This window comes from Lagenorhynchus albirostris, chromosome 1, assembly GCF_949774975.1.
Source record: "Lagenorhynchus albirostris chromosome 1, mLagAlb1.1, whole genome shotgun sequence".
Lineage (NCBI taxonomy): Eukaryota > Metazoa > Chordata > Mammalia > Artiodactyla > Delphinidae > Lagenorhynchus > Lagenorhynchus albirostris.
The window spans coordinates 92203668-92219027 of record NC_083095.1 but is presented as its reverse complement, the minus strand read 5'-3'; the positions used below and the strand labels follow the sequence as shown (position 1 = coordinate 92219027).

Below are 15360 nucleotides of genomic sequence, written 5' to 3'. Positions count from 1 at the left end.
TCCTAATTGGTTCTCTTGATCCTGGCCACACCTCTGTAAATAGTCTATTAAACTCCTTTCAGTTATACCCTGTGTGCCATTTGTTTCCTATGGAGACACTGACTGATACTGTACATCAGCAAAAAAAAAAAAAGATTGTGAACTAGCTCATCTCTAAAGTCCCTTGAGTCTCGTGTTCTACGATTTTTATGAGTCAAGTATACAGTTGGCACTTAACTAAAGACTTTGGACAAATTAGGGGCTTCCTTTCAGTCAAGATTCCATCTTACTACAGCAAAGAAACTCTCCAAACAATTATGCTCAGCCCCTAGAAAATATAAGAATTGTCAGTACAACTTAGACTAACATGGAAAACTAGGATATACATATTGTTCCCTTTAGGCAATGGAGTCAGATAGTTCGGGTAAAGTACATTTGTTTTTGTTTTTTTAATTTCTAAAAAATTGAGGTATAATTGGCATATATTATATTAGTTTTAGGTGTACGACATAATGATTCAATATTTGTGTATATTATGAAATGAAATCACCACAAGTTTGGTTAATATCCATCACCATACATGGTTATACAATTTTTTTTCTTGTGATGGGAACTTTTAAGTTTTACTCTCTTAGAAACTTTCAAATATGTAATATAGTACTATTAACTATAGTCACCATGCTATACATTACATCCCCATAACTTATTTATTTCATAACTGGAAGTTTGTACCTTTTGACTCCCTTCACCCATTTCGCCCACCCCTCATCCTACACCTCTGGCAACTACTAATCTGTTCTCTGTATCTATGAGCTTGGTTTATTTATTTTTATTTAGATACCACATAAAAGTGAAATCATACAGTATTTGTCTTTCCCTGTCTGGCTTGTTTCACTTAGCATAATGCCCTCAAGTCCCATCCATGTTGTCACAAATGGCAAGATTTCATTCTTTTTATGGCTAAATAATATTCCGTTGTATATATATACACCACATCATCTTTACCCATTCATCCATCAATGCTCATAGGCCATTTCCCTATCTTGGTTGTTGTACAAAAGGTTGCAGTGTACATGGAGATGCATGTATCTTTTTGAGTCAGTGTTTTTGTTTTCTTCAAATAAATACAATGCCCAGAATTGGAATTGCTGGACCATATGACAGTTCTATTTTTAATTTTTTTGAGGAACCTCCATACTGTTTTCACAGTGGCTGTATACAAATTTACATTCCCACCAACAGTGTGTAAGGGTTCCCTTTTCTCCACATCCTCACCAACACTTATTATTTCTTATCCATTTTATCATAGCCTTTCTAACAGATATGAGCTGATACTGCACTGTGGTTTTGATTTGCATCTCCCTGATGGTTAGTGAGGTTGAGTATCTTTTCATGTGCCTTTTGGTCATCTGTATGTCTTCTTGGAGAAACTATCTATTCAGATCCTCTGCCCATTTGTTAATTGGATTATTTGGGTTTTTTGCTATTTAGTTGTATGTGTTCTTTATATATTTTGGATATTGACCCCTCATCAGATATATTATTTACAAATATTTTCTCCATTCAGTAGCTTCCCTTTCCGTTTTGTTGATGGTTTCCTTTGCTGTGCAGAAGGTTTTAAGTTTGATGTCATTCTATTTGTTTTTTGTTTGTTTGTTTTTGTTTTGTTTTGTTTCCTTTTATTGCCTTTGCTTTTGCTGTCAAATCCAAAAAAATCACCACCAAGACCAATGTCAAGGAGATTACCACCTATGTTTTCTTCTGGTTATGGTTTCAGGTCTTACATTCACCTCTTTAATGCATTTTGAGTTAATTTTTGTGTATGGTATAGGACAGTGGTCCAGTTTTGTTCTTCTGCATGTGACATCCAGTTTTTCCAACACCATTTACTGAAGACACTGTCCTTTACCCATTATGTATTCTTGGTTCCTCTGTTGTAAATTAATTGACTGTATATGCATGGGTTTTTTTCTGGGCTCTCTATTCTGTTCCATTGATCTATGTGTCTGTTTTTATATCCAATACATTTGCTATTTTTGACTTTGAAACACAGAGACAGCCAGAATTAATTCCAAAGGTTCAATGTTTCTTTTTCTTTATCTTTTCTTCTTTTCCCTTAAATATTCTACCATCAGAAAGCCAGAAAAATGCAAAAAATAAATCTCACCAATCCTCCCTTTAAAAAGAAATGAATTCCTTGACCTCAGCCCCAACCACAAACACCAGATTATCTCTTTTTCCAGGCATATCTAGACTTCTTGTATCACTGAAATTTTCTACTTTCTCACCTCTCATAAACCCTTCAATCCATTCCTATTTTAAACTGCTTTTGCCAAAGTTTTCTTCAACTTCTTTGATGCTGAAATCAATGGATATTTCTTATCCTCATCTTACTTAACCTCTCAGCAGCATTTGACACCACTGCTACTCCTTTCATGAAATATTCTTTTGTCTTTGCTGTTGCCCATCCTTTCTAGTTTTCCTCCTATCTGATTACTCCTCAGTCTCTTCAGGTAGACATCTCTTCCTCTGTCCATCCCTCAAATGTTCATGCTTGTGGAACTTGTCTTATTCTTCCTTAACTTTGTGCCTACATTCTTCCACTGGATGTTCTCCTCCACTCCTATGGCTTCAAAAATCAATTATAGGGCTTCCCTGGTGGCGCAGTGGTTGAGAGTCTGCCTGCCGACGCAGGGAACGCAGGTTCGTGCCCCGGTCCAGGAGGATCCCACATGCCGCAGAGCGGCTGGGCCCATGAGCCATGGCCACTGGGCCTGTGCGTCCGGAGCCTGTGCTCCACGGCGGGAGAGGCCATACAGTGAAAGGCCCGTGTACCGCAAAAAAAAAAAAAAAAAATTATATACTAATGACTCTCAAATGGACCACCTCAAGTCCAAATATTACTCCTGGCTTTCAGAGATATTGTTTGTAACTAAACAGTATAACTCCATCAGTGTGCCCACATACTCCTCATACCCAACATTTTGCCTTCCGCTCAAACCTATTTTTTCATCTATATTCCTTATCCCACTGAAGCACACCAAGCCAGAGACCAGGGTATAATCCTTGACTCTTTGCTGTCCCACATCCAATCAACAATCGAATCCTATTGATTCTGTCTGAGATGTACCTTAAATCTATCATCTAATTCTCTCCCCATTAGCACTGCCACTTCCCTAGAAGTGGCATCTCTCTACTGCTAATACAGTTACCCTCAAATCTAAATTTTATAATACAGCCAGGGTGGTCTTTTTAAAATATAGATATGATTGTGTTATCCTCTTCCTGAAAGCTACAATGGTTTTACAAACTGCTATCCAGATAAAGCCCAAATTCCTCAACACTGGTTTACAAGGCCCAGCATCTGGTCTCCTACCCTGTCATTCAAATTTAGCTTCAGCTAAATTGAGCCTCTTATATTTCCTCCAACAAGCCATGATCACTCTTACTCTAGATATTTTCACATGATATTTCCTCCGCCTGAAACATGCCTATCCAATGTTATCAGTGTTATCATGCTGTCAGTATTTCTTGACTAATATCTATTAATCCCTGTCTCAGCTTAGATGTCCTATGTTCTCTAAATGTGGATTAGATCTGCTCCCATAGCACACGACTTATCCACTTATCACACTCTCTTACTGTTGCCTATTGACATGTCTCTATTCCCCTCTTTAGATCATAAGTACTATGAGGGTTAAAACTATACCTATTATATCACCAATGCCTTGAACATTAGCTGGCACAAAGTTGTCACTAGATAAGTAAGGGCTGAATGATGAACAAATGAATAAACAAATAAACCATCGGATTAAACACAGTGCCAGTGGAAGCAGATTTTACATAAGGACTTATTTTCCCTTACTTTCTCTCCTCTCAAAAAACAAATAACAACAAATAAGGTACCCTACCTCCAAATGAGCCATTGCTTACAAAGGACTAATTCCTGTATAGTTACACATGACAGCTAAAGAGAATTCTATCTGAGCCTTTGCTTTCTCCTTCATTTTTCTCTTTTCTCTTACATACAAAATTTTCAAAGTGAAAGTTTAAGCAGTCTGAAGACTAAAGCATGTGGCTGACTTTCTCTTGATCTGCCCGATGCCCAATCTATATTCCTAAACCATCTGTAAACTTGGTAGTATATGTACATGAGATAAAAAAAGGACCTATGATAATATTTTGTTTGAACCAGAACTCCAAAACATTAATTAAAGCTGAGCACACCTGCTCTGAACTGCAGTCAGAGATTTATGTGAACTTGTAAAATTGAGGCTTTCTGACCTATTGTAGGATTTATGTCTTCTTTAAATAAGTATTTCCTCTTTGCAGTGCAAAGTCTGTTTCAGTGACTAAGCTGCTGGCATAAACAGATATGCTGTTCAGTTCCTTTATTTCCTGGTCTTTACCCTTTTTACCCACTGCTTGTCAAGTATTTACCTGAAGGTTCTGGGTGAAAATAAGTAGGCCCAATTATGAAGTCTAGAATTTCTTTCTCTAAAGCTAATTTGTTAATGAGGTGATCTAAAAAGATAACCATGCATTCAATCTCCCTAGTTAATCTAAGAGCATTTTGATACAGCTCTTCACGTGTTTGCTTACTCTTTGGAAGGTACCAACTACCTTGTGGTTTATCACAAGCGGAACTTAAGTTACAATGCATGCCCACGTGTGCAGTCCTTTCAGGTAAGACAAAATTTTTCAATTAAAGAAAGGTGTTCTAATTTTGAGATTTGGATGCTAATACTTTAGAAAGAACGGGTTCTGTCAGGCTAACTCATTCAAATTGGTTACCTTGGATAGGTTCATGCCCAGCACTGTGAGTGTCACCAAGCCAGCACAACAGACCAAAGCACTGGAGCTGGAGAGGCCAGAACTCGGTGGGATGTTTCCATCGACCAAGCAATTCATTCCAGTCAAGTCACTAAGACCAAAGTGTTCCTAAGAATAGAAGGAAAAATAGCACTAGTAACTTTGGTTGGATTCAAGGAGTAGCGGAAAGTTCTTTCATTCCTCAGAGAGCAAAAGTCTATCAATGGACTTATTATGCTACTTATAGAAACAACTTGTGCAACTCAATCTAGCCGAGTCCATACATGACATTTTATTTAATGGCTCTTGGCCACAGGGCACTATAATCTGAAGATTAATTTTTACTTTGTTGAACAAAAAGCTACTGATCGATTTCCTAAAATTGCTTTGAATGATCTTTTTCATGAATATTAATTGATTTGAACAAATATGGAAAAATATTAAACAATTATAATTCAAGTAGCAAGACAAGAAATACACAACTATTAGTGAGGCAGGTTAAATCTCTGTGTAGCACATCCCAACACTCTGTCATTGTAAAAGTCTAACACTAAGCCGTGGTTTGTTTCTATGGAGTATTTTATGGAATACTTTTCTTCAGAGGACCTTCCAAACTTTCTCAGTTCTGTTTTACTTATGGAAAAACCTAGGCACCAGCAGATTAAGAGACTTTCTCAAGATCACATATAGGGAGCTGGAAGTAGGATCCAGGTCTCTGATTTCTGGTTGAGAACTTCTCACTGTGGTCAGAAACCCGGGCCAGCATACTGTCACTGTGATTTAATGTAAGTCAGCTATATGAGGAAATCCAGATTTTTACTAGGGTTTATAGATACAAATTAGCCATATGGTAGCTTTCAAGACAGCCAAATTAGAATTCAGCCACAAATGAGAATGCAGACTCTAAACAAAGCAGGGAAATCCTATTTCTACAAATAGGAAAGTCCAAAGAAATAATCAGACTCTGATCTCAAGATGGAAAGCTCTAGGATACTTAGATGAATACCTAGGATGAGGACACTTAGGATGATATCATATCATATCCTTTGTAGTTTAGGATTAAAAACAAATTCAAAAAATTAAAGTAAATTCAGGGCTTCCCTGGTGGCGCAGTGGTTGGGAGTCCGCCTGCCGACGCAGGGGACATGGGTTCGTGCCCTGGTCTGGAGGATCCCACATGCCGCGGAGCGGCTAGGCTCGTGAGCCATGGCTGCTGAGGCTGCGCGTCCGGAGCCTGTGCTCCGCAACGGGAGAGGCCACAACAGTGAGAGGCCCGCGTACCGCAAAAAAAAAAAATAATAAATAAATTCAAGGTCATCTCTTCCTCAAGAAAAAGTACCATCATGTTTACAAATTACTCAAACGGCTCAAGACCAAAGTAAAAATACTATTACATTACATAATTATGCATTCCATCATACATATTATTCTTCAGAGAAACTTCAATAAACTAGTTAGAATAGCCAAAGTAACAACAAAACTCTGCAAATAAAAGACTGTTTTTTTCCTTTTTATTTTTTTTGTCTTTTTTCCCCTAACCTGGCAAAACTCATCCACCACAAAAGAAGAGATTCGGTTGGATGTACTTCTCTTCTTGATTTCAAACCACCTAAAAATTTCCTTTCCAGAAATACAAACAAATTATAAACTAAAATACTGCTGTTGCCAATGCCCTTTCGTACAGAACATCCGACAGCTGGTTTAAAAAAAAATCCTTGGAGAACGCTATATATTTAACCATGAACTGATCCACAGGGTGTCTTGAATGTGAATCATACTTACAAACTTATCACGCAATGTTTAAATTAAAATGTACAACAGATTCAAAATGCAAATGGGTTTTGCCAAATTCAGTAATAGCGCTATCCCAAAAGGATAACATGTTCAATTTAATATAAACAGATTATCCTCTGGAACTTTCTAATATTTGAATTTGAAGGATTCTTAACAGGCTAACATTTAAATTACTTCTCTGCCAAACATTTATTAAACAGACCTGCTTTTGCACATAAGTTGTCAAATCGAAAAGGAAAACTGTAAGACCTGAAATTCTCAAATACAACACAAAGCAACATTTGTTCTTTAGGTCACTTTATCCATATGCTACAAAAGGCATGTTGCTATAAGGAATATGAAATTGCATTTGCCAAGCAAATGCTTCCAAATACTGTAATTCTCACTAATGCATGTGACAAGCCAAATGATTTGAAGATTTAAAACCTGCCAATAACTTTTCCTGTAAGTTGTTACCATGTGTCTGGGAGAAAGAAAGGAAGGAAGGGGGGGGTAGGAAGGAAGGAAGAAAGGAAGGAAGGAAGGAAGGAAGTCTAAGACCAGAACAATGATAATTAGAGTACAGGACTATACATCAGAAATTAGAGTACAGGACTATACATCAGAAAACAATACCAAGTTTCCATTTATTTAGTGCCTACTATGTGTCAAGCACTGTGTAATCCTTGCAACAATTCTTTGTTGGGATAATAATAACATCCTTTCACAGATAACAAATCTGAGGCTTAAGAAGTTAAATCAACACAGCAGGGTAGAGCCCAGATTCAAACCCAGGGCTGTCCAGCTCTAAATCGTATTACAATATACACCTATACATCCCTAGAACAAAATGTAAATAATATTACTAGAATGTATCTTTCGAAAGAAAATTTGAACAAAGATTTGAAAACTAGAAAGGTATCTGTCAGATGCACCTGCACCTGCCTTATGAACAGTCACTACAGCCCCCTATGAACACCACCCAGAAACAGTCACATCTACCCAATTCCCTGAAATACATTATTTAGCAAAATAGAACAGAAACATCAGTTAGCCTTGAAAGGAGACAAAAATGATAGAGTAAATAAAATGTCTTGATATAATACACATCATAACCTCAACTGCTAGTAGGTGCCTGATAAACTGATTTACCTGAATTCCTTTAAATCCACATAAGAAATAGTTGTGCCACAGAGGCTTGGTTTTGTCAATCTGGATGTTATTAGCACGAGTACTGAAGTCCCTGCAAAAGCAAATGACACCGTTAATTCTAGAGGCTTTGCGCTACAGAATCGATGGCTAACTGCTGCCATCTTGTGCCAAGACAATGACACTGAAATTTCATTTTCCATTTACTTCCCATATTCGTACTTCACAGTCTACAAAAACAACAAACATCTCCAACTGCTAAAAATTAAGAGAAGTTGTAGTGACCTTAATAACTAAACTACTTTCAACTGACCCTTTTTATTTCCTGAAAGGGAGAGGACCCAATATATTTTAGCATAATCTACCCACTTTTTATTTCATGATGGTCCTTATTAAGCTGCTGTAAACCACATAAATGCTTATCCTTTGGGCCTGCTGTTTGGTACACCTCTTACTAGAACAGAAGTACTCAAAGCCTCCTTTCCCCACACTTTCTACCACCCATCAGATTTTACATCTGCACAGTTTAAGAAGGAACAAACAAAACAAATAATGATTCTAATGGATCATAACTCATTGAATAAAATAAGATTCCATGAATCTACACTGATATAAAATAACAAATGAATAAATAGCTAAATGAAGAAGAAGGGAAAGCTATTCCTTAGAGCAAAATGTCAACTAATAGAAGAAATGACGGAAATTGAAAAATCATTATTTGGCAAACTCCATAATTGTTTCAGGAAAGAATCATCAAAGGATGCTAAAATTACTGAGTAAAAATTTGATGAGAAACAAGATATTTATATAAATTTGAAGTACTTCCCCACCAGATACTAACTGCAAAGGGAAAAAAAATAGTAACTTTATGGTAATCTGGCAGACAACTCAACCAAATGATCAAAATTAACAACAGTTAAAGGAACATCAATCATGTGCCTCCTTGATATGATGCCCTGAGGACACATCAGTTGACATGTGGGAATTCTTTATACTATTTTTGTGACTTCCTTGAAAGTCAAAAGTTATTTCAAAATGAAAGACAGTAGGCTTCTAAATCAGCCAAAGGACAAAATATGTGAAATGGAGGGGAATCAATTTAAATGTGAGTAAATAAGTAACATTCCCCATATTGACTGAGTGCTCTTCATATAGTTTACTAAATATCTACTATGTGACAGTCACTGTGGTAGGTGCCTTCCATGCATTATCTTAATAACATGGACATATCATGTCCTAAGAAAAATACTGAATGACCACTTAAGTGTGCAAGGCATTCACAGGAATATAAAGGTAAAAGGCAAAGGGCTTATCTTTTAAGCATATGTAATCTAGCTGAGACAGCATGAACACAAATCATGATCACATACCACTGTCACGTGATGGTGTGTAATATGAGGTGGGATGCAAGGCCAAGAGGGCATCTTTTGGGCTGCACCCTGCCGGCCTGCAAACCTTGTAGTTGCCCAGCCTTGAGACCGAAAAAAGAGGCTGGAGACAGTGACAGTGACAGAGACATCAATGGTTTATTGGATAGGGCATCTTACAGGTCTGCAGCAAAACATCCTGGAGCAACACCCCATTGTGTACGGCAGACAGAAGGCAAGACATGGCAGCAATCTTTACTACTTGGGGAGAAGGAAGCTACCATTTATACATGGAATTGAGGTCAGGCTGGCTCATCAGTTACCAAGGAAACCAGCAGCTGGGGTAGGGGGCAAGCACAGGGGTAGTAACTGATTAAGCTCTATAATTAGGGTACAGGTGAAGCAGGGACTGGTGGAACAGTGGATGTACAGAGAGCAAGAGAACAGCCATCTTGAATGGCCTGACCACACAGCAATTTCTATAGTCAGCACACTAGGGTGGAAAGGGGAGCCTTTCCTGGAGGCTCAGAGAGGTTTAGTGACTCTCCAGGGACACACACAGTCTGACTCCAGCTCACAAGCACTTTAATATCACCCACAGGAGTTAAAATTTACTGCCTAGAGTCAACAAGAAGTCACAGAATTTGGAAAGTAGAAAAGATTATGTTAGCAAACCTAAATGAGTTCTGTTCCTAGATAAGCAGATCTTGGAAGTCACCACAAAGAAAAGAAAACCAGGAACGAGTCAGGGGACAGGGGTGGTGGTATACTAGGAAAAGTAGAGGAGGGAATTTGCACAAATGTAGGAAGCTAGATGAGAAACATCAAAGCAAAAGCTAAAAAGTGCCAGCCCCTTCAGAATTAGAAACAGCTTAAAAACCACAACGTGATGCTAATACACATTTATGAGAGTGGATATAATTTTAAAAGACATGTTAGCAAAGATGTGAAGCAACTGGAACTCTCATACACTGGTGGTAGGAATGTAAAATTATACAACCACTTTGGAAAACAGGCAAATTCTTAAAAAGATAAACCGACAGTCCACTCCTGGGTATTTACCAAACGAAACATGTGTCCACACATAGATTTGTATACAAATATTCACAGCGGAATTATTCATAATAGCCAAAAGCTGGAAATGATCTAAATGTCCATCAATGATGAATAAAGAAATTATGCAATGCATGCTAGACAATATGTGGACAATTCTGGGAGCCATGCTGCATTCTTCCTAGGGGTTCAGGTGGAATGAAGCCCCTTACCTACAGCAGGAGCTACCTGCCTTGATAATTCACCTCTGCTTCCCTAACTCAGTCTCCATCCTTTTTTAATACTGCTCCTGGGATCATTTCCCAAACACCTCCTTCCAAGTCTGTTGCAGGCTCTGCTTTTGTGAAAAAAAATGGAATTCCCACATGCACCATGGTGGGAATGTTAAATGAATCTGAGTAAATCAATATGACAAATTATGGGACCCAGTTTTAAAGGTTTAAAATGACACAAAATTATATTTGAGATAATGTAAGGTTTTCTTTAAAGGGTCTGAAATGTACATAAGATATATTCTCAATCATGCAAAATAAATAGAAAAAAGATCTTTTACAATAAGTTTCATACAAAAGTCAGGAATTTCTATTACCTTGCACAACTTGGTATAGACACACATAAAATACTTGCTGAATGAATGAATATTATTGCTGGCAAACTGTCCAATGAACAATAAGCCAAAAATATAATGTAGCAATTATATGCCAAGATCTTTTTTTATAATTAACAAATCAAATCCATCATAATATATTATAAGCGAGTAGGCCTTATCCCAGGAATGCAAAGACAGTTCAACATTAGAAAATCCATTGGTGAGGGAAAGTGGAGGGTGGGGTGGGGGGAGGGGCGGGGGGATGAATTGGGAGATTGGGATTGACATGTATACATTAATATGTATAAAATGGATAACTATTAAGAACCTGCTGTATAAAAAAATAAATTTTTTTTAAAAAGAAAATCCATTGGTGTAATTTGTAATATTTTTTAAACTGATCTTCAATGCTGACTAGACATTTAATAAAATCCAATACCCATTAATGATTTTTTTCAATCTTAACAAACCAAGAATTAAAAACAAAAAAGTATGTCCTTAACTTGATAAAGCATATGTACTAGAAACATACATCTATTATGTTCCAGACACTACGTTTGACACTGAGAGTAGAGCATTGGAGAGGCAACAGTACCTGAAGTCACAGAGCTTACAATCTACTGGGGGATACAGGCAAGTAAGCAGATAATGACAATACGGCATGTTAAGATGCTATGATGAGAGAATTAGAGGGAGCCCTAGTAATATAAGAAAGGCCCCAGCCCTGACTTTACTAGAGATAGTTAACCTCAAAAGATGATAAATACCTTCTGGGCAAAGACAGAGTTATTTTCATCTTTTTTTTGACCCAGTACCTAAAACAATGTCAGACACAGAGTAAGTCTTCAGTAAATGTTTCTTAAATAAATGAGTAAATGAACAAAATGAACAAATATTAAATAGGGAAATTTAGATTCTTTTGGAAGTCAGATACAAATTATCAATAAATTAAGTGATTTATTATAAATTTGTTATCTCCTAAAGAATTCATTAGGGTACAAATACAAACACACATAGACTCACACACACACACACACACACACACACACACACACACACACCCCATTACACACAGTAGCAATTCTAAGTACTCACGGGTACAAGGGATTGGTATTGGCCAGCTGGAGAATATGTGTTTTCACAGGTTCCACAGCTATTAACATATCTTGTTCTACAGCCATAGGAAGAACAGAATATCCACAGTAATCTATATGCTCTCCTAGAATAAAGAGAAAGCATTTTTTATCATTGCTAGCATATGAATCTCAAGTAAGTTGACATACAAGAAAAATGACCACAAGGCAGGATTTAACATAAAATAAAAATACTAAGGGCAGAAAGTAACACAATTTGCTTTCTCTCACTAACATCTGAGCCAGGAACTTTTGCTAGAATAAGTATTATATATTAGTTATTAGTTTCTGTTAATTTTTCAACTTCTTTAAATATTCACAATTTTTTCTACTTTCTAACTCATAATAATCATCTTTGAATATTTATGTTTAGTGACTAGTTATGTGGAGCATCAAGAAATGCATTGTCTCCTTTCTCTGTTGCTCATTTGTATTAACTTTTAACATATGAACAATGGAAGCCATTAGCACCCTCTCACTTATAATAACATTATGTGAGTCCCACTCTTTTCCTTGCTAGCCAATGAACTCAGTAAAGGTGAAGTCTTTATTTATCTTTGTGGCCTAACCAAATGCCGAACAAATTAGCTTGGCACTGATTAGCTGTGTTAAATGTGCTAGACATAGCTAGGATAAAGAAAAAGCTAGAAAAAAATTTAACCTGCACCATTTTATATATAATAAGCAAATTTAGAAAACAAACTATTCTCCTTTTCATTCTAATTCCTCTATGTATCACCAGCAGGAATTTTTTTTGCCTATTATATCACAATGTTTTCTACAAATTACCATTTAAACTGAAGGTTGTTATTCATCAGATTTAAAAACAAAACAACAATTCAAGAAAGACGGGCTAAGCAATCTCACTCATATTTCGCCAGGACAGGTTTGTATATGTGATTGTTCTATGGCAGACACTGAGCAACTAAGAAACATAAAATGAATAAAAGACAATTCAACTGCCTAATTACATTTTTAAATAAATATTATTCTACATATTATTACAAGTAGCAAGTCTTTTGTTTCTATATTGATGTGTCCTTTAAAATAAGAAATTAGGGTTGGGTTTTTTTAATGGATTGACAATGACAGATGGAGAAGTGGTTTTCAAAGTTGTCTCTCTCCCAAACTTCCCTCAAAAAGACAATAAAATAAAACAGTGGCTCACAAGTAGAAAACACATATTTAAATTAGCAGAACTGAAATCAAAGAGGAAATCAAGAAATACCTAGAAACAAATGACAATGAAAACACGATGACCCAAAACCTATGGGAGGCAGCAAAAGCAGTTCTAAGAGGGAAGTTTATAGCAATACAATCCTACTTCAAGAAACAAGAAACACCTCAAATAAACAACCTAACCTTACACCTAAAGCAATTAGAAAAAGAAGAACAAAAAAACCCCAAAGTTAGCAGAAGGAAAGAAATCATAAACATCAGATCAGAAATAAATGAAAAAGAAATGAAGGAGGGCTTCCCTGGTGGCGCAGTGGTTGAGAGTCCACCTGCTGATGCGGGGCATGCGGGTTCGTGCCCCGGTCCAGGAGGATCCCACGTGCCGTAGAGCAGCTGGGCCCGTGAGCCATGGCCGCTGGGCCTGTGCATCTGGAGACTGTGCTCCACAGTGGTGAGAGGCCCACGTACGGCAAAAAAAAAAAAAAAAAAAAAAAAAAAGAAATGAAGGAAACAACAGCAAAGATAAATAAAACTAAAAGCTGGTTCTTTGAGAAGATAACAAAATTGATAAACCATTAGCCAGACTCATCAAGAAAAAAAAGGAAGAAGATTCAAATCAATAGAATCAGAAATGAAAAAGGAGAAGTAACAACGGACACTGCAGAAATACAAAGAATCATGAGGGATTACACTACAAGCAACTATATGCCAATAAAATGGACAATCTGGAAGAGATGAACAAATTCTTAGAAAAGCACAAACTTCTGAGACTGAACCAGGAAGAAAAAGAAAATATAAACAGACCAATCACAAGCACTGAAATTGAAACTGATTAAAAATCTTCCAACAAACAAAAGCCCAGGACCAGATGGCTTCCCAGGTGAATTCTGTCAAACATTCAGAGAAGCACTAACACCTATCCTTCCCAAACTCTCCCAAAATATAGCAAAGAGAGGAACACTCTCAAACTAATTCTGCGAGGCCACAATCACCCTGATACCAAAATCAGACAAAGATGTCACAAAAAAAGAAAACTATAGGCCAATATCACTGATGAACATAAATGCAAAAATCCTCAACAAAATACTAGCAAAATCAGACAAAGATGTCACAAAAAAAGAAAACTATAGGCCAATATCACTGATGAACATAAATGCAAAAATCCTCAGCAAAATACTAGCAAACATAATCCAACAGCACATTAAAAGGATCATACACCATGATCAAATGGGGTTTATTCCAGGAATGCAAGGATTCTTCAATATATGCAGATCAATCAATGTGATACACCATATTAACAAACTGAAGGACAAAAAACATATGATCATCTCAACAGATGCAGAAAAAGCTTTTGACAAAATTCAACACCGATTTATAATAAAAACCCTCCAGAAAGCAGGCACAGAGGGAACTTACCTCAACATAATAAAGGCCATATATGACAAACCCACAGTCAACATCATTCCCAATGGTGAAAAACTGAAACCATTTCCACTAAGATCATGAACAAGACAAGGTTGCCCACTCTCACCACTATTATTCAACATAGTGTTGGAAGTTTTAGCCACAACAATCAGAGAAGAAAAAGAAATAAAAGGAATCCAAATTGGAAAAGAAGTAAAACTGTCATTGTTTGCAGATGACATGGTACTATACATAGAGAATCCTAAAGATGCTACCAGAAAACTACTAGAGCTAATCAATGAATTTGGTAAAGTAACAGGATACAAAATTAATGCACAGAAATCTCTTGCATTCCTATACACTAATGATGAAAAATCTGAAAGAGAAATTAAGGAAACACTCCCATTTGCCATTCCAACAAAAAGAATGAAACACCTAGGAATAAACCTACCTAAGGAGATAAAAGACCTGTATGCAGAAAACTATGACACTGATGAAAGAAATTAAAGATGATACAAATGGATGGAGAGATATACCACGTTCTTGGATTGGAAGGATCAACACTGTGAAAATGACTATACTACCCAAAGCAATCTACAGATTCAGTGCAATCCCTATCAAACTACCAATGGCAATTTTCACAAACCCAGAACAATAAATTTCAATTTGTATGGAAAGACAAAGGACCCTGAATAGCCAAAGCAATCTTGAGAAAGAAAAACGGAGCTGGAGGAATCAGGCTCCCCGACTTCAGACTATACTACAAAGCTACAGTAATCAAGACAGTATGGTACTGGCACAAAAACAGAAATATAGGTCAATGGAACAGGATAGAAAGCCCAGAGATAAACCCACACACATATGGTCACCTTATCTTTGATAAAGGAGGCAGGAATATACAAGGGAGAAAAGACACCCTCTTCAA

At 36.8% G+C, this 15360-nt stretch overlaps 1 protein-coding gene across 7 annotated transcripts in view; it reads right to left on the bottom strand.

The window, feature by feature from the left end:
- Positions 1-15360, bottom strand: part of GALK2 (galactokinase 2) — a 136476-nt gene that overhangs the window by 94355 nt on the left and 26761 nt on the right. For 4 of the 7 annotated variants that reach the window (XM_060149609.1, XM_060149634.1, XM_060149591.1 and 1 more), the window contains 3 exons: positions 11818-11941; positions 7717-7807; positions 4774-4920 (listed from right to left, as the gene is read on the bottom strand). In XM_060149609.1, coding sequence (XP_060005592.1) covers positions 4774-4920; positions 7717-7807; positions 11818-11941 — 362 coding nt within the window. Of the gene's footprint in view, positions 1-4773; positions 4921-7716; positions 7808-11817; positions 11942-15360 lie in introns of those variants that run through there. The other 3 variants (XM_060149600.1, XM_060149626.1, XM_060149642.1) reach the window with 3 other exon arrangements.